The sequence below is a fragment of the Protopterus annectens genome, chromosome 7.part0 (assembly GCF_019279795.1).
Source record: "Protopterus annectens isolate FY-2018-M chromosome 7.part0, PAN1.0, whole genome shotgun sequence".
NCBI classification, from domain to species: Eukaryota; Metazoa; Chordata; order Ceratodontiformes; family Protopteridae; genus Protopterus; species Protopterus annectens.
Genome location: NC_056739.1, coordinates 737221263 through 737248307, shown reverse-complemented (window position 1 = coordinate 737248307; position 27045 = coordinate 737221263). Strand labels below are relative to the sequence as shown.

At 40.0% G+C, this 27045-nt stretch overlaps 2 protein-coding genes across 3 annotated transcripts in view; both read right to left on the bottom strand.

Moving 5' to 3' along the window:
* Positions 1-27045, bottom strand: part of LAMTOR4 (late endosomal/lysosomal adaptor, MAPK and MTOR activator 4) — a 1302749-nt gene that overhangs the window by 458429 nt on the left and 817275 nt on the right. The gene's annotated exons all lie outside the window — the stretch shown is intronic.
* TRAPPC14 (trafficking protein particle complex subunit 14) overlaps positions 1-27045 on the bottom strand; it is a 634036-nt gene that overhangs the window by 358786 nt on the left and 248205 nt on the right. Inside the window, exon 2 of the mRNA XM_044077266.1 lies at positions 21684-21779. Within this exon, the coding sequence (XP_043933201.1) occupies positions 21684-21779 (96 nt within the window). The remainder of the gene's footprint in view (positions 1-21683; positions 21780-27045) is intronic.

The following is a 27045-nucleotide window of genomic DNA, read 5'->3' as shown; positions in this document are numbered from 1 at the left end:
AGGCCCATTTCGATTAAGAACCATGATTATAAAGTGCTTCCGTCTATAATTGCTAAAAGAATGACAAAGCTGACACCAAAATTGATAGATACAAATCAATGCGAGTTTGTGGAGGGAAGGCAAACGTGACAACATTAATAGCACAATAATAATCGAGAGGGAAGCAGAATGTAAGAAAATATCACTGTTGTTGGTGGGTCTTGATACACAGAAAGCACTTGACAGTACAGCAATGGAAGCATCTACATTCCTTGTCACAATAATAAGGTTACTTAGGAGGATATGCAAGGGATCAGAAGTGAAAATTAAAGTGGAGTCATTGCTCTCTAAAAAGTTCTGTTTGAATAGAGGACCAGGCAGGGATGTCCCCTTTTCTCTTTATTTGCATTATATTTAGAACCACTGGCAAAGAAAATAAGGGGCTCAGAAATTCAAGAATATAATTGGTAGGGTAATAAAGAAAAGTTGGATTTATTCACAGGTATTATTTTGTACCCAATAAAACTAGAACAGGACATGTCAGTGTTGTGCACCATTCTGAGACAGTTTCAAGTCTTTTCAGGATACAAAATTAATGAAAATAAAACAAAGGCAATAGCTGTAAACTAGGTACACAAACACACATATTGGTTCAGCAATACCCATACTTATAGGGATGTGATAAAATGAAGTACTTTGAGAAGTATGGATTGAAAAGGATTCTGTTATGGCAGCTAATGATAAGTGGGAAGAAACTAAACAAAAGATAATATAACATCTGTGAAATGAAACCTCTGTTTTATGGATATGGATAGCAAGATAAAACCAATGAAAAATGTAGTCCCTTTAGTTTTATACTCAGGTCAGGCATATTTTTTATATAACAGAGGAGAAGTTGTGGATATCAATTAATAAAGAGTTGAAAGATTTTATCTGGTAGGGGAACAGGGCAAGAGTCAGGTGGGATAACTTGATCCTTCCAATAAGAAAAGGTGGTTTGGGATTAATACTTCTCAACTGTCCAGATTTTTGCCTCTTTTTTTGATTTGTTCCTCATAAAATGTATAGCTTTCTGGCAAATCACTGAAGACTGAAGTCACTAAATAATACTAAATAATGACACACATTTGAGTTTCAGACTTCATATCCTTCAAAAAATATATAATAATGTAAAATCTGTCACTCTAGCCACTTTCTAAGTTTATAGGAGCAACATTTAACCTAAATAGTTCCTTTTTTTAGCCTATGACCCCCATTATTTCTGTCTTTTGTCCAGATTTCTTGTGCTGAGAGGTTGAGAATGATGTTGGGATTATCTGATTTGAAGGTGTACTTCAGAGCTACACAGTTAAGGCTTCTACACACAGCACAGGGAGAAGCCTATAATTCAAAGTGGAAAAGGATGATGATGAAACGGGGGGGGGGGGCTCAAGAAATAAGGAGAGACTGGGATGCTGGATGCAGATCATTATGGAGATTAACAATAACCATACAGAAAATTATATTCATAAAGTAGTAGAAAGTATTCTAAGAATTAAGCCAACGTGGGAATGAAGAAAGGAGAGTCTGTGACAGGGACGACTGCAATTTGGTGTACAAGAGAATAGAAAACAGAAAACTGGCAAATGAACTAAGTAATGGAAGTAATTAAGAGTGGTAAAGATAACCGAATAGGAAAAGGTCAAGAATACATTTGGTCTGCAGGCTACAGATTGCCTTCCTTATCAAGGACTGATATCAGAGTACAGGCAAAGAGAAAGGAACAGGGGGATCCTAAGTGAAAAGGACCAACACTGATTAAGTTTTTAGTAGTATCTAGAACAGAAGCTGCTGTTAAAAAGATATAATTAGTAATCATATAAAACACTGCATTATTCCTACAGAAATCAATCAAGGGGGTTAGAAAGGATTGGGAAGAAATACTGGATAAGTAATTCACAAATAAACAAGAGGATATATGTACGGCTCCCAAATATGCAATAAAGTCTAGAAGATATAGGATTTTTGCTTGGAACTGTTAGCACAGATACTTTTATACCCCAAGAGAGACTCCAAAAAACTTTTCCTCAGGTAGATGACAAATACTGGAGGTGTGATGGGGAAGAAAGAGGTAATGGGAACACAGTTTTTGGAAGTGTAATGAGTTGGCAGAGTTTAAAAGTTCCTGCAGACTACTCTGTCAAATACCTTTTTGAGCTCTGACATAGAATCAGAATTGCCTAGACACAGAAAGGCCTTGATGAGTTTGAACCCGTTTGCTGCTGAAAAAGCAATTACTAGAAAACAGAAATCAAAATCAAAACCAACCGTACTAGAATATAGTAACAGAGATAAAAGAACTGGAAGTGGGATCTTTAGAAAAGACACAAATTACATGCAAAAAATGGGAACTATGGGAACAATACATGCAGAATAATGTTTTGGAGGAGGAATGATGTTTAAGGGAAGGCAGGAATTAAATGAGCTATGTAATTATTAATTGACAATGGCTGTACAGAAGATTATATGTTATGTACAATGTTTGCAACTAGAAATATGTCAATATGATTTGTTTACATTTATATAAATGTACGGCTGCCTATGTCAAATAACAAAATAAAGACGTTTCTTGTTTTATAAAAAAAAAGGTGGTTTAAGAATAACTGATTTGAAGGATATTTCAGAGCTACATAATTAAGTATATATATATATATATATATATATATATATATATATATATATATATATATATATAGCAGGAGCAGAAAGCTATAGTTCAAAGCGGAAAGGGATGAAGCAGGAAATAAACAGAAATAAGGATAGGGTGGGATTTTGGATGTAGATCTTTAAAGAGAACAGAATACAGAATATTACACTTAAAAAGTAGCAGAAACTATTCTAAGAAAGTACAGTTTTGTACCTACCATAAATGTAGAAGTCCGATAGATATGCAACTGCTGTCCTTACATATGGGTTGTCCTGCCTCAGGCAGCCCTTCGGTCGGCCGGATTCCAAAGTCTGGGTCCGGCGTCGGCTGATGTCGCTTCTTCCCCGACGTCAGAGCGGCTGGGGTATAAAAGCATCAGTCGGCGCCATCTTCTTCAGTCTTTCTTGCCCCAGATGCCAGGTGCCCTCCAAGGAAGGCTAAATTTAGAGACTGGATAAAAAATTCCAGACATGCACAACAGTAATAAACAGATACACCATAACAGATTTCCCCAGCTAATTTGAAAAAGGGGAGTGGACCCAATAAGGAGAATTTACAGAGGGGTAGGAGGGAGGGAAAACCTGACTGCAGTTGCATATCTATCGGACATCTACATTTATGGTAGGTACAAAACTGTACTATGTCCTTCAAGAATGCAACTGCAGTCCTTACATATGGGTTGAATACCATAGCCAAGCTGGGGGTGGTAGGATCTAAGATAAAGATGGTGTAGCTAAAATGCCCTGCAGGACTGCCAAAGCAAAGCCTGCTCGGGATCTGGAATATAAAGGCAGACTGTAGTGTTTGGAAAATGTATGCATGGAGCTCCATGTAGCAGCTTCTAGAATGTCCTTTGTAGCCACCCCTCTTAGAAAGGCTGTGGTGGTGGCTATAGCTCTGGTGGAGTGTGGCCTGATATTGGTTAGCACACCTTTTCCATGGAAAGAGTAACAGAATCTGATGCAGTGTCCAATCCATTTTGAAACTGTTTGTTTGGAAATTGCCTTTCCTTGTACTCCGGCAGCGTAAGCTACAAATACTTGGTCAGACTTTCTGTTGGCTTTTGTTCTGTCCAAGTAGTAGCGCAATTGTCTGTGTATGTCCAAAGTGTGCAGCAGCTTTTCTCCTTTATTTTGAGGATTGGGAAAGAAGGTAGGCAGGTGAATTGCTTGATTTAGAGACACCCTGGATATCACTTTTGGCATGAATGAAGGATTGGTTCTTAAAGAAACTCTGCCCTGATGAAAAATGAGAAATGGAGGTACTGCCATGAGGGCCTGTATCTCCGAGACTCTTCTTGCTGAGGTAATTGCCAACAGGAAAACTGTTTTCCAGGAGAGAAATTGCAACTCTGAAGATGCTGCTGGCTCAAAAGGAGGAAGAGTTAATTTTTCCAACACAAAGTTGAGGTCCCATGTAGGCACTGGTGGTTTTCTGGGAGGTCTGATATTCTTTATCCCTCTTAGAAACTGTCTTAGCAAAGGATGTGAAAACACAGGTGGATCACTGTTGTATTTTTCTGAAATTGTTGAAGCGTGAATTTTTATGGAAGAATATGAAAGGCCATTATGTAGCATTTCTGCCAAATATTCTAGTATCTGTGGGACGTTCATTACTGATGCATCCTGACCCTTGTTGGCATTCCAGATGTTGAATCTCTTCCACTTGGCTGAGTAAGCTTTTCTGGTGGAAGGTCTGCGTGCTTCCAGTAAGATCTCTTGAACTTTCTTGGAGAGAGAGACATGGGGAGAAGTCATGGAACCCTCCAAGCTGTCAGCTGCAATGTTTGCAGGTTGGGATGAACCGTCCTGTAATTGTGCTGAGTCAGAAGCAGAGGCCATTGAGGCAGGGGCCACGGCTTGGTGCGAGTTATGCTCCTTAGTAATGGATACCAGTGCTGTCTTGGCCAGTCTGGAGCTATCAAAATGCCTTTCGGTTGTTCTGCTTTGATCTTCAGTAACACCTTGGTCATTAATGGTAGAGGTGAGAATGCATAGATTGTTAGAGAGTTCCAGCTGAAGGAGAGAGCATCCATTCTCCAGGCTTGAGGATGGTGTGTCCTCGAGCAGAACTTCTTCAGATGATGATTGAGGTGTGAGGCAAAGAGATCTATGTCCGGCCTCCCCCATGCATGAGTTATTTGTGAAAAAATGTCTGGATGCAACATCCATTCGTGCGGGTCCAAGATGTCTCTGCTTAGACTGTCCGCCAGAACATTGTCCTTGCCTGGAACAAACTGGGATTGCAACTGTATGTTCAGTTTCAGGGAATTTTCCCAAAGAGTCATTGTTAGCCTGCAGAGGGGGTAAGAATGAGTACCTCCCTGTTTGTTTATGTACCACATAACAGTGGTGTTGTCTGTCCTTATTAGCAGTTGACCTTGCTGAAGAAATTTTTCGAAGGCCTCGATAGCATGAATCACTGCCAACATCTCTTTTTGATTGATGTGTAGATGCACTTCCCGGGGTGCCCATTGCCCTTGAATGCATCTGCCCTCCATGTGCGCCCCCCTTCCATGATCTGAGGCGTCTGTTGTAATGGTTTGGCTTGCTTGAGGTTTGTTGAAAGACATGCCTTTGTTTAGCTGGCTTGCTTGTGCCCACCACAAAAATTCCTTTTGTAGACATGGAATGAGTGGAATAATTGCTTCTAAGTTGTGGCTGTGTTGAGACCATAAACTTTTTAGGTACCACTGTAGTTTTCTCATGTGTTTTCTTGCCAGTAGAATCAGAAGAATGCAAGATGCCATGAAACCCAGGGCCTGCAGGATTTTCCTTGCAGTCATCTGGGTGTGCTTTGCTAGGCTTTTGAAGTAATCTGGTAATTGTTCTTGTTTTTCTTCTGTGAGGAAAGCCATTTGTGAATTTGTGTCCAGTTTGGCTCCTAGAAAAATTATTTGTTGGGATGGCAGTAGTCTTGATTTTTGAATGTTGACTGTGTATCCCAAAGCATTTAGTAAGCGAATGACATAGTTCAAGTTTCTTATCAAGGCTTGCTTGCTGTCCGCTTGTATAAGGCAGTCGTCCAGGTAAGGCAATGCTGAGAATTGATAATGCTCTGACCCTGCAAGAAATCTGAGGAATCTTCTGCAACTGTGTCTGATTGGGACATGCAGGTATGCCTCCTTGAGGTCCAGAGTAACCAGCCAAGACCCCTTGCCTAGCATGGGAAGAAGTTGCTGTAACGTCAGCATTTTGAATTTTGGCACAATGAGAAAAGTGTTTAGAGCGGACAAGTCCAGTATAGGTCTCCATTGCTTTTCTTTTCTTGGAACAAAGAACAGTCTTGAGTAGAATCCCTGGACTTGTTCCTGAGGAGGAACCTTTTCTATTGCTTTGATTTGTAGCAACTTTGAAACTTGTATGAGTGCCTCTGCCCTTTGATTTTGTGGCAAGTTTGGCATGCCTTGTCTTGTTGGTAAGGTATGGAAGTGGAACCTGTAACCTTTGTCTATTATGTCCATAATCCATTTGTCCTTTGTTAAAATGTGCCAATTTCTTGAAAATAAAGATAATTTTCCACCTAAAGGTGCTTCTCTTTGAGCCTTGGTCGGCGGTGTCAAAGTCAAGTCATTGTGATTGTCCCTGTGGAGCAGTAGAAGTCCCTGCGCCACTTCTCTGATTAGTCGGTTGCCATTGGCGGCCCCTGTAGGAACCTCGGTATTGCCCTCTACCTCGAGCATGCCTGTTTTTTCCCCTTTGGAACTTGTCAGTGTCTGGAAAGGACCAATTCTTCGAAGGCCAATTCCTGCTGAACCTTGGTGGCTGAACCTGGAGGAAATCTTTAACTGTTTGTACTGATTTAGCCTTTTCCTCAATTGATTTCAACACATCCTGAGCATTAGCACCAAATAGCTTGTGTTTTTCCAGAGGTGCATCTAGAAGCTTTACTTTAACATGATCTGGCAATGCCTGTTCTTTCAACCAAGCATGTCTACGTATGACGGCCCCTGTCATAGCTGCCCTACATGAAGCTTCCAATGCATCATAACCACACTGAAGAAAATGATTGCTAACCTGCTGAGTATTATGAACCAAATCCTGCAAAGCCTTTCTATCTAAAGGCTCAGGAGAGGCTAACTTTTTCTGCAAATCATCCATCAAGAAATCCTGATACTGAAACATATGAAAAAGACAGTTTAGTGCCCTCATGGCAAGGGTGGTTGAGGTATAAACTTTTTTGCCCCACCTCTCCAGGGACCTAGATTCCCTGTCTGCGGGCAAAGGATTTTTGGCCGTGGAAGTGGCCACTCCTTTGGGCCCCTGGGAAATAGTTTCTAGATCAACAGAATGGGCCTTAAAGAGATGCTTATGAGTTTCAGGAACCCTGTAATATCTGTCTGGCTTGACAGGAGCAGGAGGGAGAGAATCAGGAGAAGCACTCGAGTCTGAATACATATCATCCAATACATCTAACACTGGAGGAATAGCTAAAGGCCTGTGCTGGGGTAACTTAAGGAAAGTACGAAGCCTTTTCCTGGAGTCGGAGAATTCCTGGCCCTGCCACTGAAAGTGCTCTCTCATGGAGTGGAGAATTTCCCCGAAAGAAATATCCTCAGGAGGAGAGGCAGAGGGAATAGATTCATCAGCATCAGAATCCTCGTAGGCCTGGAAGAATTCTTCCTGGGAATCTGAATGGCCTGAGTCACCAGAGGCTTCATCTGAGGAAAAGGTATCTGTCTGCTCAACCCTAGGCCTTTTGTCTGCAGGCGGCTGAGAACCTCTGTCTGGATGAGCCTGAGAGCCTCTGATTAAAGAAATTAGATCTGCAGCTAAAGTCATGATCTGTTTATCAGAAGTGGGACCCTGGGAAAAGGATTTAGGAGGGTGAGACTTAGCCTGGCTGGCAACCTTAGCACGTGTGTAGGCCTTGATGGACATAGACACCGGAGGCCTAGCTGCCCCACGTGCAGGAGTAACTTTGTCCACCGGTGTGGTGTCAGGCAAGTCTTGGGCTTCGGTTTCAGGAGGAAAATCAACAACTGGCACCGGGGAAGCCTCCGGGACCGAAGAGTGCGGTAAAGCGGTGTCGTCGATCTGGAGCGGTTGAAATACCACCTCCGAAGAGACCGATGCACTTGCGGTAGGTTTTGGCGTGGTGCCGGTGGAAGTCGTGGGCCGAGAATGTCGGTCCCGGTCCTTCCGTTTTTTGGAAATATGTGTTGTCGGTTGTTCCGACGGCATGATATAGGAGTAATTTTCCCCAAAAAAGTCTTCAGCAAATTCTGCCCGGCGCCTGAGTGTGCGCTTATTGAAGCAAGCACAGGCAGCACAGGCCGAGACGTCGTGTTCTGGGCCAAGGCAGGGAAGGCAGTAAGAATGGAAGTCCTTATGAGGTATTTGTTTACCACAAGACAAACAGTTATTAACTTTTGCAGTTATATCTGACATCGGCTGAGGCAAGAAAAGGTTCCCCAACGGGGTACTTAGCTTTTTGATGACTTCGGTAACTGAAAACACAGGAGCTGGCCGACCGGCACTTGCGAACTGCTTCTGCTTCGGGCACCGCGCGGCAAGAAAGACTGAAGAAGATGGCGCCGACTGATGCTTTTATACCCCAGCCGCTCTGACGTCGGGGAAGAAGCGACATCAGCTGACGCCGGACCCAGACTTTGGAATCCGGCCGACCGAAGGGCTGCCTGAGGCAGGACAACCCATATGTAAGGACTGCAGTTGCATTCTTGAAGGACATCTAAGCCAGCATGTGACTGGAGAAAGGAGAGTCTACTGATAGTGATGAAAGCAATTGCGGTTACAGAGAACAGGCAAGAGGTAGCTGGATTTTACTGGAGAAAACTGGCAAAGAAACCGAGGTATTGGGAACAAAAAGAATGGGAACAAGCCAAGAAGACACTTGAACTGCAGGCTGCAGACTGGCTTCCCTATCAGGGATTGATGCCAGAGTACTGGCAAAGAGAAAGGGACAGTTGAATTCTAAATGAAAGACCTGCTCTGGTAAAGGTTTTAGTAGACTCGAACAGAAGCTGCTTTTAGAAAAGGGATAATTAGTGCAGCATACAGGAATCAATCAGAGGAGGTTGGCCAAGATTGTGAAGAGAGACTGGAAAAGCAGTTCACATTGAAACAATTTGGGGACATATGTATGGCTCACAAATATAAAACAAAATCTGGAAGTGTTTCAATAAGTATTTTTATACCCCAAGCAGACTCCAAAGAATTTTTCATTAGGTAGATGGCAAATGTTGGAAGTGTGATGGGAAAGAAACAGGTAACTGGGAGCATATGTTTTGGGAGAGTAATGAGCTGGCAGATTTAAAAAATCTCTACAGATTATCTGTCAGAAATACTGGGTGAGCAAATGGGTGTAATTAAGGGAATTAATTTTTTGTCAGCCTGGATCTGAATTGCACAGACACAGTAAGGCCTTGTTAAGTTTAATTCTGGTGGCTGCCAAGAAAGCAATTACTAGAAAACTGAAATCATAGTCTAAACCAACTATATTTGAAGTAGTGAATATTGTAACGGAGATAAAAGAATTAGAAGCAGGATCTTTAGAAAAGGGTAGGGGCAAATTACATAGAAAAAAAAAATCGGAAATTGTGAGAACAGTACATACAGAATAATGTTTTGGAGAAGGAGTGAGGTTTAAGGGATGGCACAAATTGATCGATTTATGTAATGTTTGATTGATGATAATTGTATAAAGTGAATGTGGTTTGTTTTCTTTTATATAAATGCATTTTGTCTTTGTCTTTAGAGATAACTCAATACAAATGTTAAAAAAATAAATAAAAACAAGTAACCAGCTGGAGACAGAGAGAAGAACAGCATGTTTTGAACCAGATAGAACTATTTTTTAAATATGCATATAAATACAGAGATGATAAAGAGAGTACCCTGCATGAGAAGAAGTAAATGATGATGGAAACTACAGGGTCTTTGAAAAATCTAAAATGCGTTCATCCTGCAGGTTCCAAAAGCTGATGTTTCCTTTCTGCTGAGCTGTCAGTTAATCAGGGACATCATCTACATTCCTACGATACACAGCAGATGCATCATAGGTTCAAGAGCATAGACATGCATACTGGACTGCTAAACTGAACTTGGAAACTTGCATCAGTGGACAACGACAGAAAGGGAAAAGCCTTTCACATTATAAGATGCTGCAAATTTTAAAAGGCAATACATTACTTTCCTAAAATAACGTCCTAGTATAACAGCAAATAATATGGCACAGTCAGTAATTCAGATTTTAGCTGCAGTAGGAAGGAGCTATCTTTGGTCATGAAGACACTGGTTGGACAGAAAGGTGTCAAACAGAATTTCTTGAAAGCAAGTTTAAGCTCTGAAATTTGACACATGACATCATCAGAAATTCTACCTTCTCACAGGAAACTGAACTTTTCTGTAAAGGAAAAAAATGTGGAAATAGCAAACACACCTTTGATAAATCATACTAGTTAAATGTGAAAGGGCAGTGTCTAAAGTAAACAGATGAAAAGATGTAAGATAACAAATATTACAGGAAATCCAAGACAAAAAAATTGAATGTTAAATTCTTTAGAAAAAAAGTAGATCTAACATAAGTGCACTTATTAACAGTCTTCAGTGGAAAGTCATTACACAGTAGTGAAAGCTCCCAAATTTTAGTACAAATAAGAGACCTTTTCGCGTACGTAAAAAAAAACAATAAAAAAACTACACATGCCTGATATAGCCTTCATATGTGCATCAGTGAATAATAATTTTTTCCACGGTTTAGGTTGCTCAATGTGATCGGTGCTATCAACATCAATTTAGATATCACTATTCTATTATGATTTAATACTGCCAGGATGCATACCCTTGGGTCCCCATGACTCTCTCATTCAGTTTGGATCCACCAAGCTGTCATCCATTTTTTTTGCTTCCCTCAGGACTTTTGCCTGATGACTCCCAAGCCTTCACTCAACTGGCCCAGTGGTTACATTGGAACAGGAGGTGGATATTCCTGGGGTAGGTAAACACCCATCAGCCCACTGGTTCCTGCCCAAAAATCTTTTATCTGTCTTCTGTTCTCCAGAGAGTGTCGGGTGGTAGGCAGCAGGCCAGCTTGCTGGTCCTGCTGGTGCTGCTCCTGGGTAAACAACCTACCCTGTCCCCTTGGGAGCATCCCCTGTTAGTGGCTCTGCTGGGCTCACAATCACTGCTTCCCCATGCCAATCACCCCCAGCTACAAGTACAAAAGGCATTATGGTAGCAATGGGGTCGTCCAGCTCAGAGCTCAACTAGGTGAACAGCTAGGTGTCACCTGTGTGGAGAGTCACAGCTACCTCCCTCCCCAGGATGGGTGAGCAGGTAGCAGCTATTCACTCCAGTCATCCCTGGCCAGCTCCTATAGGCACCCAAGGTACTACTTGAACTCTGGTCACTCTGGTAGTCAGGGCTTTCTCCTCCTACTCAACAGAGATGGCCACATCAAGCTACCATCTCTGATGCACTAACCTATGTTTTCTTCTTATGTTTAGAGTAGACTGATGGGACAAACATCTAGTTTTCATCTTCATTGTTCTGATTTGATGGAAAGTCCTTGGGTTTGGGAGGTTTGAGACTTCTTTTTGGAAACCCTTACCACTTCTTCTTAAACATCTGTTTACCTGAATTTTGTTGAGACTGTTTATTTTGTTTTTTTGCCAAAATTGGTTGAGGAGGACAATTTGGAAAAGGAGGCTGAAAATCTTAAAGATTCCCTGGATCATCTTGGCCCTTTCATCACAGTTATTGATCATATCTGCAGTAGAGAGGCCAAACACTAAATCTCTGTCCAAGGGAGAATTTAAAATCTCATTTTTTACATCATCTGGGAAGTTCTGAGAAGGCAGCCAAGAAAACCTTCATAAAATAGTACCAGTGGCCATAGCCCTGGAAGAAGTATTAACAGAATCATACATGCACTACAAACAATGAATAATGGCCAGTGCAACAGAAGAAATTATTTAAAGCAGTTTTTTTCTTCACAAGAAGAAATTGCAAATAAACATTCCTCATACTTTCACAATAGGTCAGAACAAAACATAACATAGGAGCCTGACAATTTAAAATTCTGAAAAATCTAAGTTGCAGAAGTATACCCCTCTTTTTTCATATCTAGCAATACATTTTCCCATCTTTATTAGAAAGAGTAGTACTGGAATCAAGTGCTTAGCAGCAGTGGAGTTAATTAAGGCTATAGCTGCTGGGTCAGGCTGGGAATAGTGTATAAACATTTAAAATCTGAGCAACTTTATATACTCTGTCTTTTTAGGGACTGCTGTCTGACTGCTGTCTGACTATCAAAAAAAAATTGCAGGCAGTAAGACGCATATCCTCTACAGCAGACAGGGCAGGAGGAATGAGTGTAGGTTCAGAAAAATCCTTCTATAACAATTCATAGAATTTTCTGAGGGACTGAGAAACTTCAGTATTCTCCCACTGAAAACACTGGGACATTCTAGCAAAAGTCAGAGAGAGAGAGAAACCTCCATAGGAAGAATCAGACACTGAACTCTCTTCTGATTCAGAATCAGAATCTGAGGACAAAGCCCTGAATCTGTCCCTGCATATTCCTGTTCAGATTCAGAATCTTGAATCTCTTCAGGAGAAGGATCAATAGCCTAAATTAAACCCTGAGCCAGTCCCAGTTAACTACTCCAATCCAAAGAAATTTGAGGAGTAGATGCATGTTTGGTTTTCTGTTTCTTTTTGACAGGAAAAATGGAACCAACCATGTTACTAATGGCAGCCACTGCTTCCCCAGGGATGGGCACAGCATTCTGACATAAGTTGGGAACCTTCCCTTTTCCCCTCCCAGGACCAACAAGAGTGGCTCTCCCTTGTCCACTGAGGGGACTCCAAAAACTGCAGAGGGCGTAGCTAACCCCTTGTCCTTAGTGGCTGTAGGTGTTGCACCTGTGGGACTCAGGGTAAAAGATGAGTAGTCTGAGGTACAACAAATGGCCACAGCTGAGTCATCGACCTGCAGCTGATGCGAAGTGCGAGTCTGCTGTGGTGGCAAATGCTGTTTGCTTAACTTTTTCTTTTTGTGGCCGGAAGAAGTACCAACCACAGGACAATCTGCTCCAAGGTCAAGCCGAAAATGGTGCTTCTTTCCTAGGGAAGGCAAGCAGCAAAAGCCAGTAAAACTACCGGTCCATAGAAGTAACTTTTTTGACAGAAAAAAACAGTAAAAAGCACTTTCAAACACTATGACAGCCCTACAACATAAAATTACCACAATTTATCCACAGAAAATATGTTATCAGTTAGTTTACACTACATTAAAACTGACAGAAAGAAAAAACAAGTGCTCCATTTAAAGGTTCAATACAGTCTTCAGACAGTCCATTAAAACAGAACACTAATAGTTTTAAAATAACTTTCCGGAAGAAGATAGTAATAAAATATCAGTAAATATAAGAAAATGGAAATTCCGCCCCCCCAAAGGGAACTTATCTGCCTAGCAATGGAAAGCACAAGCCGACCATCAATCCTTAAAAGCCTCAGACGAGCATACTCTTCAACAACAGTAAAGCTCTGAAGGATTTCATGCCCAAACTTGTCTAAGTCAGCTCATCTTGAGCTGCTTGACAGTTTGGGGGTATAGTACAGGCCCTGAAGCTTTGGAAGCTAGCTGGCTGTAACCCATATAGCTAAGGCAACTGCAGTGATCAATATGAAGAACATATGCAATTCCAGCATGAATTTGTGTGATTTTAATGGTTTTTAAAGAGGAATAATTTTGTTTTCCTTTAAACAGCTCAGTTTTTCTCAGCATTTAACTATCAGTTTCTTAGTGTGTTCTTGCAATAATGGAATCCACGGTGATATTGAAATGCAAAATATTTCTCACACTAAGTCTGCTGACTGAGAAATGTAGTTTCAGATCCACATTACAAACTCCAGTTATATTTTGGGGCATTTTAGTTTGTACAGACCAGACCTGTAGTTCTAAAAAAAGTATGACTGTTCAATTTATTTGATTGAAGGCTAGTCAAAACTCTGGCTCACATACTGAAGTTTATAATTAAAATACAACTGCATCATACACATTTTAACACTTGCAAGGTTATCTGTTTCCAGTTTTATGGTTTTAGTGGTCGATTCCTCAATAACCACATACTATGTTGTCAGAAAGTGGACAACACTGGAAATTTTACTAAGCAAAGGATGGTGTAAAGCAGTTAGAGAAGTCAAGGTTCAAATAACTGTTCCAGAGTTTTAGAGATCTTAAAAAAGCCCCAGGTATAACCTGCATTATCATAATGATCATTGAAAGGCTAAGGTAGTACCTAAGGTGGAGAAATATACCACTATTAGTGCTGTACTGTGGGTGATTCAAGTTGTAAAGGATGCATTACACAATGCAGTGCAAACAAGGCTAGTGTCAGTAGTTTTAGGTTTAGAGGTCTGAAGGTAAGAAATCTGTTCATAGATTTGTGCATATATTATGTAGTTGCACCTGTGAATTTTCCAAGTACAAACTACATTTTTATACTGTCTTAAATTTCAGTAAAAGTTAAGTCCCCACTATTCAGCTCAATGTGATCTTAACTCACCAAGATCAGCTGTTTGGAAACTCAACCTGAAGAAAAAATTTAAAGCAAATAGTGGTAAACCTCTGAACATCGCTAAACGTATACATACCAACCCCCAGCAACAAAAACATTGACAAAAGAGGAAATGAAAAAAAACAAAATGAATCCCTGCTTACTATTGGTGCACACTTAGAAACTGTACCTGCATGGACTTCCTTTAGAAAATAGCAGCTAGGGAGTTCAACACTGGGGGAGATGAACTAGACCACAAGGAAGCTTGCCAACTTTTCACTTCATAAAGTATACAGAAACCTATTTTAACGTTAAGGTAATACTCACCAAAAGTATTAGCTATCAGAAAGGTATGGGAAAAGAGAAAAAAAAATGCTTTTCTACCACTGTACCTATTATGGATCTGGTCCTTAATATCAAGGGCAAATCAGTTGAAATTCCATTTTACCAAGTCTGCCCCATACAGATACCATCAAAAATGGTGCTTTTTTTTCCCGCATAGCCCTGCCCCAGTGTTGGTGAGTGTTTTGCTCCCCGTACCCAAAACTAATATAAACCACCAATGATGTAGCACCATTTCTGAGGAAGGGTAGGCAAACGATATGGAAGTTTGATGAGTTTTCCTTGAATATCCAGGACTATATCATCTAATACATAAATGACCTTCTACTGTAACACAGAATGTGGAGGAGGTTTGCTTCCAATACAAAAAGATGCGAAAGTACAACCAACATTCATTCATTCATTCACAGAAGTAATTCTACCTCAGACAGATCAGCCACTTGGTCTCTCATTTAAAGTACGACTGGAACCAATAACAAAATTGTAGTGAATGTACCATGTGTTCCACCACCATCCTCCAAATAATTAGTTAAAAGTCATAATAAATCTATCCTACAGAAGTCTAAAAAAAAATCATTCTGTTATGTGATCTTAGTGTATAGAACATTAATTTTTGTGCTCAAACAAATTGTCATCTATCACAACCTTTCACAAACTATATCCAAAACAGCTAAGTACAATTCTCTTACAAGTAAAGGTCCCAGCTCATTATCACCAAAGGATAAAGCTCTGACTGTGACCCAGGCAACCAGAGTTCAAATATTGCCCTAGTACCTGAAAGATTTAGACCCCAGGAGGATTGGAAATGAGTGGCTACAGCTTAACCTTCCTGGAGGGACAAGGTGGGATGGTTTTCAGACTGGCTTTTCTGCTGCTCCAGTGCTAAGGGCAGAGCCCCTAAAGTACAGAAAGCAGGAGCTGGTCCTGGCAGGCATGTGAACTGCGGCTACCCAAAATGGTGATGCTGACCCATTGTATGAACACGTGAAGGAGCATGCATGTGCAGAAGTGGGGTACTGGTAGTCCTTGAAGTGACACAGGTGCTTACATCACCACCAGGAGAATGATTAGGGCTTACAACAGAAACGTCCCCATTATTCACATTGTACTAGGTATGAGAGGAGACAAACTGCTGTCGTGGCTGCCTGGACATCTCGCTGTGTACTGCATTGGGTAAATTCCTAGTATGCAGAGCAACAGGCTGAGTTTCATGAGGGAAGATTTGATGGTTAGCAGGCAGAGGGACAAAATGCATAAGGAAAAAAATTACAAGTGAAGGTGCTATGCCAAATTCTGCAACAACAATGATATTTGAAGGGATCCAAATCACCATCATCCTTCCTAACGTACTGAGCGATCCTTCCATCTGTTTTGACACTACATACATTAAAAATATGAAACCTACTTTAAAACAAATAAGAAGCATTTCAGAAAGAATGCAACTATTTATAATACTGAACAAGACCCAACATCTGTAGTATCTATATTTTGTATCCTAATAACAGCAATGCAAAACAGATTATTCTCACAGATGACAACAAGATGAACATCACAAAACTACAAAGCAATCCTTGGTTAAGTAGTGAACTAAACCATTCTAAATGAAAGACGTCAAGTCTGGCAAGATTACAAAAAGACCTCTGTAACAGCAATACATTATTACCAAACTCTAAAAATGAACTGTAGTACAGCAACAAACACAGCAAAATACAGGTACTGTTCAAGCCGTACTTGTGTTACAACCTAAACAATTCTGGAAATATATAAAAACATTGGTAACTGCATAGTTCCACATATTCCTTAAATCCAGGAATACTACACTACTGAAGAAAATATATAAAGACCCTACACCTAACCTCACTTTCAAAAATATTACAGTACAACCACTCTCAACTGCATTCTTTGCTAAATTACTCACTCTCTTACTTTAACCCAATAAATTCTAAACAAATAGCAAAACACTTGGAAAAAATTAACTGTAAACACTCTCTTGCTGATTAACTCATACATGCAGAATTTCTTTGGCATAGTAGGTCAGTGTTGGTTGAACCATTAACTTGCATCTTTAATGTGTCACTAACCATAGGGAAAAATGGGCAAACGATGGACTGGGGTAGAACAGGTAAAGCCAATGATGACACTTATGTAAGCTTCAAAAACCTAACAGGCATTTCACACATTTTATAATAACAACAATAATAATAATAATAATAATAATGAGGATAATGATGACAACAGCAGCAATAAAAAACTGTTAGAATATCTAGTGCCTCTGTCACAGACCTTCCATGCTGGTGGAATTAATTATTTCACAGGCTTATTAAGCCTTTCTTTCTCTCTCTTCAAGCATCAGACTCTTGTAATAATTAATGCAAAGCACAGGTCTGGACAGTGTGAGTGGCAGGAAGGAAATGGAAATACTGAGCACTTCCATTAACACTGACAGAGGATGGTGAAAGACCAAGGTGACAGTGCCACTTCTGCACCAGATGGGGGTGATTAAATCAATGAAGTCCCTAATGTATCAGGGTCCTGCTACATGACCATTCTCAAAATAAAGCATTTTCTTCCTCAAGGTTCTGTGGCAGACATTAGGGAACATGAGGTAGTAAGGACGTTTCAGTAAATATAATTTGTGTTTTTATGATACTGATAGATCTGTAAGAGCAGGTTCACCTTCTGCAGCAGCAGGATTAACGCTGTATAAATCAGGATCACTTAGTAAGCAAAACTTTCTCATCCCATAATGCATCACAGTGCCAAATCTCTTATCTTACTGATCTAGCATTAAGTTACAAACTTTCATATTTGACAACAGAAAGAACATCTTTCCTCTGCCTAGGTGGATCTCCTGACAGAATATCCTCCACCAGATAACTGTGGCACCAAAGGAAGACATGGACCTGGACATTATTTTATTTTTTTATTTTAACATTTGTTAACCGGGAAAGTCCGACTTGAAACGTAGGCAATTTTCAGTGGAGGCTCAGGGAGAAACACTCCAGATGCATGTCTTTGAACGTGGGAGGAAACCAGAGCACCCGGAAGAAACCCACACGAATAAAGGGAGGACATGCAGATTCCACACAGAAGGCACTCTAGCCGAGAATCGAACCAGAGAACCTCTTGCTGTGAGGCGACAATGCTACCGCTGCACCACTATGCCATCCAATCATTACATTAATTATGTAATTACATTACATCCAGCCTGCAGTGTCTTTCAAAAGTGTTGAGAGTAGTCCAAACAGCTGCTCTACAAATATAATTTACAACTGGCTCCATAAAAAAAACTGAAGCTGTAGCAAATGGTCTAGTGGAATAAGTTTTGCATCCTGTCGTGAAAAACTTGCTATACTCTTAATGGCATAACTGCAACCAAACAGGCATCTGGCTACAGTGATTTTTCTCAAACAAGCCAAGAATAAAATCCAAACGATATAATGGTAAACTCAGAAGAATTTTATTTAACACCAGAATTAACAACAGATACTGTGAAACACTAAACATCCCACCAAGTAGTAGAACTTCATCAGACAGCAACCAGCCATTTTACAAAAGTAACCTCATAGTTAATTAATTAATTACCATCAATTGACCACATATTTTCATTTACAAAATTAAAATCTCCTCACCAATACCTATCTAAAATTACTTAGTTAGCTAACTTTAGTAGCTAATTACAATTACATTTGGTTAACGCTTGTTTAAAAATGCAATATATATAAATCCTAGTTCATCATGGTAAACCTACCAAAACATAAAATAACAATAATAAATATATTTACTAAAACACAATGTAATTTAAAATTTATAAGCATATGAATAAAGACCTATCCAATATTGTAATCTGTTTTATGCAGGTTATTTACGTTAAAAAGAAAACATTATTCAAAAAGAGTGTTTTTGTACACTAACCAGACTTTAACCATAATATTAGCACAGTCTCTCAGGCAAACATTAAGGGAAACTAAAATTACTCATGTTTATAAAAATATTTTTTGTTACCTCAAAAGGTTCTTTAACTTTAGGATACAGGCAATTGAGCAAGCTTCATTAATGCCTGGATCTCTACATGCCGCAAGTCGCAATTGCCATGCTAATTCTGAATAATGTCTTTATTCATATGCTTATAAATTTTAAATTACATTAAGTGTTTTAGTAAATATATTTATTATTGTTATTTTATGTTTTGGTAGGTTTACCATGATGAACTAGGATTTATATATATTGCATTTTTAAACAAGTGTTAACCAAATGTAATTGTAATTAGCTACTAAAGTTGGCTAACTAAGTAATTTAGATAGGTATTGGTGAGGAGATTTTAATTTTGTAAATGAAAATATGTGGTCAATTGATGGTAATTAATTAATTAACTATGAGGTTACTTAAGTACGTTTTGTAAAATGGCTGGTTGCTGTCTGATGAAGTTCTACTACTTGGTGGGACGAAAAACGTTGTTTAGTGTTTCACAGTATCTGTTGTTTTACTTTATTTTTTAATTCTGGTGTTAAATAAAAGACGTCTGTGAAATTGCGAACGGAACGTTTCTTCTGAGGTTGGCTTTACCATTATATCGTTCATACAGTGATTTTTCTGATAAAACTTCTTTTTAGAAAAGGAGGCTGTCTTCGTCTTTTCAGTGTAAAACCTTAACTGGTGGCAAATGAACATAAAATGAAGGAGATGTTCTCCCATTTTGAAAAGTCTGGGAAGGGAGACAGGTACATTAATGGACTTGTTAAGCTGTTAAGGTGGTCTCTGCGGTCACTTCAGGCACAAACGTATTATGGTTAACACAGTGACCTTATCTCCGTGAAACACCAGGTATGGAAAATCAACCAAGCAGAAAGATTTCAGATATTCTTCTGGCAGATGTAACTGCCACAAGGCATGTCAAGTCAGCTGAAGGTGCAGACTCAATGGGGGGCTAAGGTCAGTTTCTGTAGCACAGACTACAAATCTCAGGGGGAGGTGGAGGGCACAGAATCCTGCACTGTCAATCTGTGAAAAAGTGCCCTTCAGGAAGACTTTGCATACCATTAGCTATGTCAAGGAAAGATGAATATAATCCTGCATGAAACCTATAGACCGCTGCAAGATTTTTTCAATGGAAAAACTGTTTAGTCCTGAATCAAAAATCATGGAAAGATGAACTAAGGTGAGCCAGTGTCTGAAATGGGTTTTAGTATTCTGACAAGAGCTCAGACAGAGAAGTGAAGCTATGTATTACTCTATATGTCTTGTGAGAGTATGGTTTCTGAGATAATCTAAACTACTACACAGGAGAATGATGGTTTACTAGTGATACACAGAACTGAAGAAACAAATAACTCAATGAAGTCTGCCTGATAAATGAGTCAGCAGAATTTTGAGGGGACATAATCTCAGGGGCTTCTCCAGTAGGGTGTGGCATAAATGGGAACTACATCTACCAATGCCATTAAGGGACTATAACAACACCATTAAGGGACTATAACAATGACCTTTGCGTTGTGTATCTGGCATACAGGATAGGCTTCGGCATCAGAAGGAATGGGGGATGGACCAGGGCAAATTTGGGGATTCCCCTGAGAATGCCAAATGAGGGAAACATAACAACTGCACCTAGCACTGGCTGGGTATACAAGCAGGCTGCAGCAAGATTTGCCCCACATGTGAACAACTTCTGAATCACAGAAAGACTGAGGGACCATTCACGGGCATCAAGACACAGTAACGCAATTTATCTGCTAGAGAACTGTCCTCCCAGGAATGTGATTAGCCACTATTAAGTAAATGGACTGAATGCCCATTCCCACACCATCATGGCCTCCTGACATATTAGCTTGGGGGGAGGGATAACAAATGTTCTCCCTGCTGATATATCAAACCACTGCTGTACTGTCAGAGTGGATGGCAATCACACTAAAAGGAAGGAATTCCTGGATGACTGAGAATATAAGAACTGCCATCATCTCTAGAATGTTAATATCTAGGCTTAAACGGAAATATATTCAGACACCTTGGACTATCTGCTTGTTGTAATGCCCACACTAGGCGACATGTATCCATAGTGACCGAGGCTGTGGGGATGGGTAGCTAAAAAGGGTTCCCTCGTGGTAAGACTGGTGAGCTCTATCCATCTGTGAGGGTATGCTTCTAGATCAACATAGTCTAACATTGACAGAAGCACTATATGAATTCCCGAACCGCAGAAGCCAGAATGTCCACTCAGGTACCCTCTTGTGGAATCTAGTGTGTGGCACCACGGGAATCGATGCCACTTTTAATCCTAGGGTTTTCAAGTACAGGTCAGTAGAAAACTTGCCAGGAGTTATCCTCATAGAAACCTTGGTCCGAATGGATAATGTTACATGATCCACTGCTAAACATGTCAACAAAGAGTGGCATCCAGACTGCAGATGATGGACACAATCCGTTGGAATAAGGTCAGATGTAACTTCCTATAGACAAGTGTAATCATATGCATTTACTGTGCAGTCTAGGGCTCAGACTTGAAGAGAAGCATCGAGTCCCTGACAATCTTTTTGTCTTTCTGTCTGCTGCTGAGAAAGGTAGTCTTACCCCAACACACACACACCTGGTTATCGTAGATGCACATTCAATTCCTATTTGAAACACTCCGAATAAAATTATCAATTCTCACCTATTCTTGGTTAATAGAACTTACTGCCTGTTAAGCTCTGCCTGATCTGTATTCACCAGGGTGCAAGTCCCACTACAAAAGAACCTGACATGCCAAGAACAGGTTACTTGCAGCTTTTAAGGTAGGCTCATGGCACTTGTACCTTGATAAATGTGAGACAGGTTTGTACAGCTGGGCAGATGTTAACAGACCCTGTCCAGAATCTGTACTAATGCAAAAGGCAGCAAACACAAGTGGGATGGCATGTGCCGTAGCAGTAAGAATGACAAGGTAAAACTTGAGAAAAAAAGTAGGAGTGAAATTTCATTTTAACTTTACCAGTGGATAGTTAGTCACTATGTTGCTTGGGAAAAGCAATGGATGTCCACACAAAAACACACTGAACATCAGTGCTATACATGAATTTTATCATCACTTTTTTCCATTCCCACAAACAGAAGCACCGCCCAATCACTACACATGTAAAAATAAATAAATAAAATTAATTAATTAATTAAAAAACTGACCTTTGCTTTCAAAGTTCCTGCTGGCAATCTGTCCAGAGATACAGTGAGTGGGAAAATTACTTCATCATTTAGTATAATTGGCTCTTCCACTGTTGTCTAGGATAAAAAGAGCAAAATAAACAATCACTACATGATGAGAACTTGCTTTGCCTTGATATTTGTGTATCAACACTTACCGAAACCCGATCCTCTGCCTACAATCAAAATACAAATAAATGATTCTCCACCCATCCACTCATCAAAAGCAAACATTTACACAAGATTTCTACTTGCCATCCAAAAGCAGATGCTCACTCAACAACCACTAACCATTCCTCCTGCTAAACAACAAACGCAAAAAACAGAAAAAAAAATACTTTGCTAGGTAATTTATATTTGCTGCATTAAAAATAGTTGTATTTGGCAAATACCGTAAAATCTTTAAAGCAAACTTTCACTTCATTTTTTTTGGGGCAATTTTCATCCCAGGGCTAAAAAGTTGACAGCACGCCAGCTTTCTTTGTATAAACGCCATCAGATCTGTCTCCTCCCGCCTTCTGGCGATGGCTTATGGCTCAGTGTGGGACAGATTTAAGATCTTTATAAAAGTTTTGGTAGTGTGCCTTAAGGTCAAGCAAATCACTTCACACACAGACCAAGGGTTTAAGTGAATCTGCTCATCTTTTACAGTGGTAACGACCTGGAAAGAGATATATTTACAGAAAGTACAACTGTGGTTAAGTGCACTTACCTTACTATTCATCTTTGAGAAGTGGGTACAGAAAATGTGACTCATATCATACCTTCCTTGTAAAAACCCCAGTCACAGTTTTAAATAGTAGTCTACTATTCCCTAAGAGGTCTTGTGGGAAACCCATGTAGGTGTTGTGTGGCCCATGGAAAGTGTTTGAGGCACTCTTATAAAGTCAGCATTGCTAGGCATCTTCCTTTTTTATTCAGCTCTACAGCAGCCGCAGATAACTGTGAACATGGAAAGCTGTTACGGGTAAAAAAATAAGAAATACCTCAATAAAAATAATAACACTGACAGTTTAAAATGGTGCAGTGGTGCAGCAGTCGCATTAATGTCTCACAGCAAAATGTTCTTTGGTTTGACTCTCGGCTAGGGTGCCTTCTGTGTGGAGTCTGTATGCCCTCCCTGCGTTTGTGTAGGTTTCCTCCCATGTTACACACACATGCATCTAGAGCGCTTCTCCCCAGGCTTCTGCTGAAAATTGGCTTCATTCCAAGTCGGACTTTCCCAGTAAACAAATGTTAAATAAATAAATAAATAATGAAATGCTTTTTGAGCATTATCTCAAATTGTTTTTTCCTCCCAGTTGTGTGCCATGCAGGAGGCTAGAAGCTGCTGTCTCACTGACTAGTTGGCTGTGGTTTCTTTCTTTGCTTAGCACAATAGAGATTATGGTGGTTATTGCTTTTATTTTCAGTAGCTATAGCCTAAGGATTTTGAACATTAATTAGCTTTCACAGTAAAATAAAATTACAAGTCACTTTGCAGCTGAAAAACTTGTATCTCCTCTGACCTGAACACCTTTAATCACAATTCACCATCTGACGTTCCCCTTAACTAATAGCTCAAGTGCAAAGGTAATTCCCCTAAAAAACATGTACTGGAGTCGGGAAAGCCTGTACCCCAACTTTATATTCTCAGTACAAAATAGCTGCAAAATTGCAAACAGATCACCAAAACATAAAAAATACCTCTCTCATTCTGTACATGTGATCACTTTCTCCATATGGCAGCAAACTCCGAAAAAAAAACCACTTTGAGCACTTGATTATTTCATGCAAGATTAATATGCATCAACATAACAAGCTGCATCTTAACTAATAACGCCTGATCAAGAGGAACTTGAACAATTTAATTGCAAACAAGAAAACTACACCCAAAACACTGACACTGTTGTAAGATCTGAAGAACTTGAAACACTGACAAAAAAAAGAAAAGGACCCCTAACAACACTGGCTTAAGAGTTCCTCAAAAGCGCTTACTGAAGTTGTGTGGAAAAGGAGCGGCCTTAGGTCAACTGGTGCCCTAGGCAAAAGGGCTCCATGGCGCCCCCCCACCACACCACCCAGTGCCCCCATCCTGGTCTACCTACAGCAAATAAATACTGGAAAAGCACCACTGATAGGGCGGCGCCCTAGGCAGCCGCCTAGTTGGCCTATGCCTAAGGCCGGCAATGCTTATAGAATTGCACGGTCACAGTCAAAGTAGATACCATAAAACAATAGTAATATTAATATTTTAGACTTACAGTGACCCTCCCTGAAGAAAATGGAAGGGAATATTTTTGGCCAAAACTATTTATCTGATAAACATCATTCAAGTCTATCCCTGACTTGAACCATGTTTCTCAGTTCACATTACAGGGAAGGTTTACACCAGTACATGCTTTTATGACATCATTTGCTGCTCACTAGTAAATACAAAGCCACTTTAAAAAGGTCCCAGTCTTCGTGTGTGGGTATCTAGGTAGAATGCTCTGCTGACTGTAACTGATCAAGTGCGCATGTCCCAGAGCAATTACAAAACAAATTAAAAATATGTTAACTCAGTGTGTGCATCTAAATAAAGGAAATAATACACACATGCTACAAACTACAATTAAAACTGTATTAGAAATGCTCTGTTCCACAGCCTTCTTCAAAAAAAAATCGAAAAATCAGCCAGCTCCATTGGCGCTGATGGAGAAAGCCCTAATTGTGATTCAAGTTTGATAAGCAGTTCTGGCACCTGCTAGAGATGGCATGGGGAAGGAAAAGAATGAAGAGGCTGATGACTACCCATCTCTCTTCGTTGGGAGGAGAGGGGCACTTAATGTGGATGCAAGATGTTGCCCAGTATTGCCAGTGATGAAATTGGAAACCACTGAAGACTGTCAGGAAGGCATGTGGGCAGGGACCAGATTTATTTACTTATTGACTGACATTTGATTACCGGAGAAGTCTGACAGGGTAGGTGACCCATTTTCAGCAGTGGTCCCTGGAGAAAAACCTCTAAAGTATTACAAAATACAGTTTTAAGAACAATGATTTTACAATCTTCAAAAATAATACAAAAACATCAGCAGTTTAAATAATTAAACCAATTTAAACATAATGTGAAAACATTGGTTAAGAATAGATACAATTTATACAACAGTGATTTAATATTTACAAAAATGTACAGAGGAAACTAAAGTTAAGTTACTACAGTTGTTGTTTGTCTTTCAGCTTTTCCTGGTTAGGGTTCGCCACAGCGGAACTCCGGTCCACTAATGATTGGCAGTAGATTTTCACAAATGCCGAGGTGCCAGCTCGACGTCCAACCTTCAACGAAGGCACACCCATTTATGCATGTCTTTCGAATGCCATCCAACTGCGGGGAGGACATGCAGACTCTACACAGAAGGCACTCCCCGCACTCCAGCAGAGAATCGAACGGGAGAACCACTTGCTGTGAGGCAACAACGCTACCTCTGCACCACCACGGCATTATATATATAAGCTAAGTTACTATAGTATGAAGAGGAATTGCAATATGAAGTGGTAGAAAAAACAGGCTTATGACATATTTAGATAGAGAGTCAGGGGAGAAAATTAGTAGCAATAGAGATGACGGGAGAATAAAGCAAGAACAGAGCCATATTTTGGCTAGAAGTCTTCCAGAATGGTTTTAAAGGACTGTACAGAGGGTAGGGGCTGGTACTGACCTGATGGATACACTTAAGGAGTTCCAGGCCTTAGCAATGTGGTATGAGTACAGACCATACCCAGCAGATTTGAGGTTTCTGGACAGATGGGAGTTTTTGGTCACTGGATTTTAATGACCAACTGGGAACATACTTGTATAGAATGGTATTTAGTGCCAGACAAGCAGATGGATCACAGATCATATGCTAACTGCCCTTGTGGATCTTTTTAAGCCTAGCCAATTTCTTTCAAAGTTGAAAATCAAACCCTGTACTTTGCATATGTGAGGTAAACCGTTAACCAATATGCCAACTCCCCAACTCAAATAATCAAGTCACTGGATTTGAACCATGCATTAGCTGTTTTCTTTTCTCTAGATTTACTGGATATACACCTTGTGCCACAAAGAAACGTATCCACAGATGCTGGATAATTTTATTGATGGAAATAAGTTGTGTTTACGTTAAAGCTGATGGGGTAGTTCTAACTAGTTTAGGCTTTTTAGTGCTATGCAGCAGTGGGTTCTGAAAGGGTGTTTACTGAAAATTTAGCCACTTTAGTATTAGGATAGTTCAATGTTTGTTTTTTTGTGAAGCCTGCAGGCTAGTAAGGATGCACTCATGGTAGTAATATCTATTGTACTGAGTACCGATGACGTCCTAACCTTGTTTATCACTGGTCTTTTTACTATAAAAATGTACATACCTCTATTAATATAAGCTTAGATAAATTATTACTATATTTTGTTCAGTTCAGCTTGATATATAAACTACATCTTGTACATTTATAACTTCCATTACCTTGTTGATTACATATTACATTATCGCACTTTCAATACTTCGAATACCATATGGTCAACACCATATGATCGAAGTACTAAAACTTTGAAAATGTAATTAAAAAAAAAAAAACAAAAAAGAAACAAAAGCAACTGCTGTGAGCAGGGAGGGAAAGCCCCCCTGCACACCCCCACCCCCCTACGTAAATATACCAACTCTGAGATCGCACTTTAACAGAGTTAAGCACAGGAAAGGGAAGGTTTCACTTTCCTACGTTGTAGCGTGATCTCAGAGTTGGTATATTTACGTAGAAGAGGGGGTGGGGGGTGCAGAGGGGCTTGCCCCCTACCTACACCCTTTACTTTACCATTTTTTTAATACCTTTTTCGAAGCATTCGAAAATGTAATTGTTTGATCATTAAAGGTCGACCTTTAGTGAATTGAACAATAGCATTTTCGATGTTCCAATAGGAACCCTACCCTGTTAACTAACTTTATGTGATGCATTCCCTTGGAAACTTTATGTGATGTGATGTTTGTCTTATATAAGCTATTTCATGAGATTTTTACTACTTGTCAATTGATGTCTTATTGCATGTACTTTTATATGTGGAGCTTTTATCCCTGGACCTCTACTGAAAATGGGCACTGCCCAGCCGGATTTAGGTTCATAGGTTCATACTAGGCTATCTGCCCGAGGGCATTTACAAGCCTGGCCCATAGTTTTGTGGCTTACGCCACCCCTTTAGTATGGGGAACTATACCCATTATTTTGCTGTGCCTCTGTCGAGCAGTGACACTGAGGCAATCCCTGGGGTATATCTGCGATCTCCCATCCATTGGTCAAGATTTCTCTTGAACAAGGCCAGCGAGGTGCTCTGCCTCACATATACCGGGATTTTGTT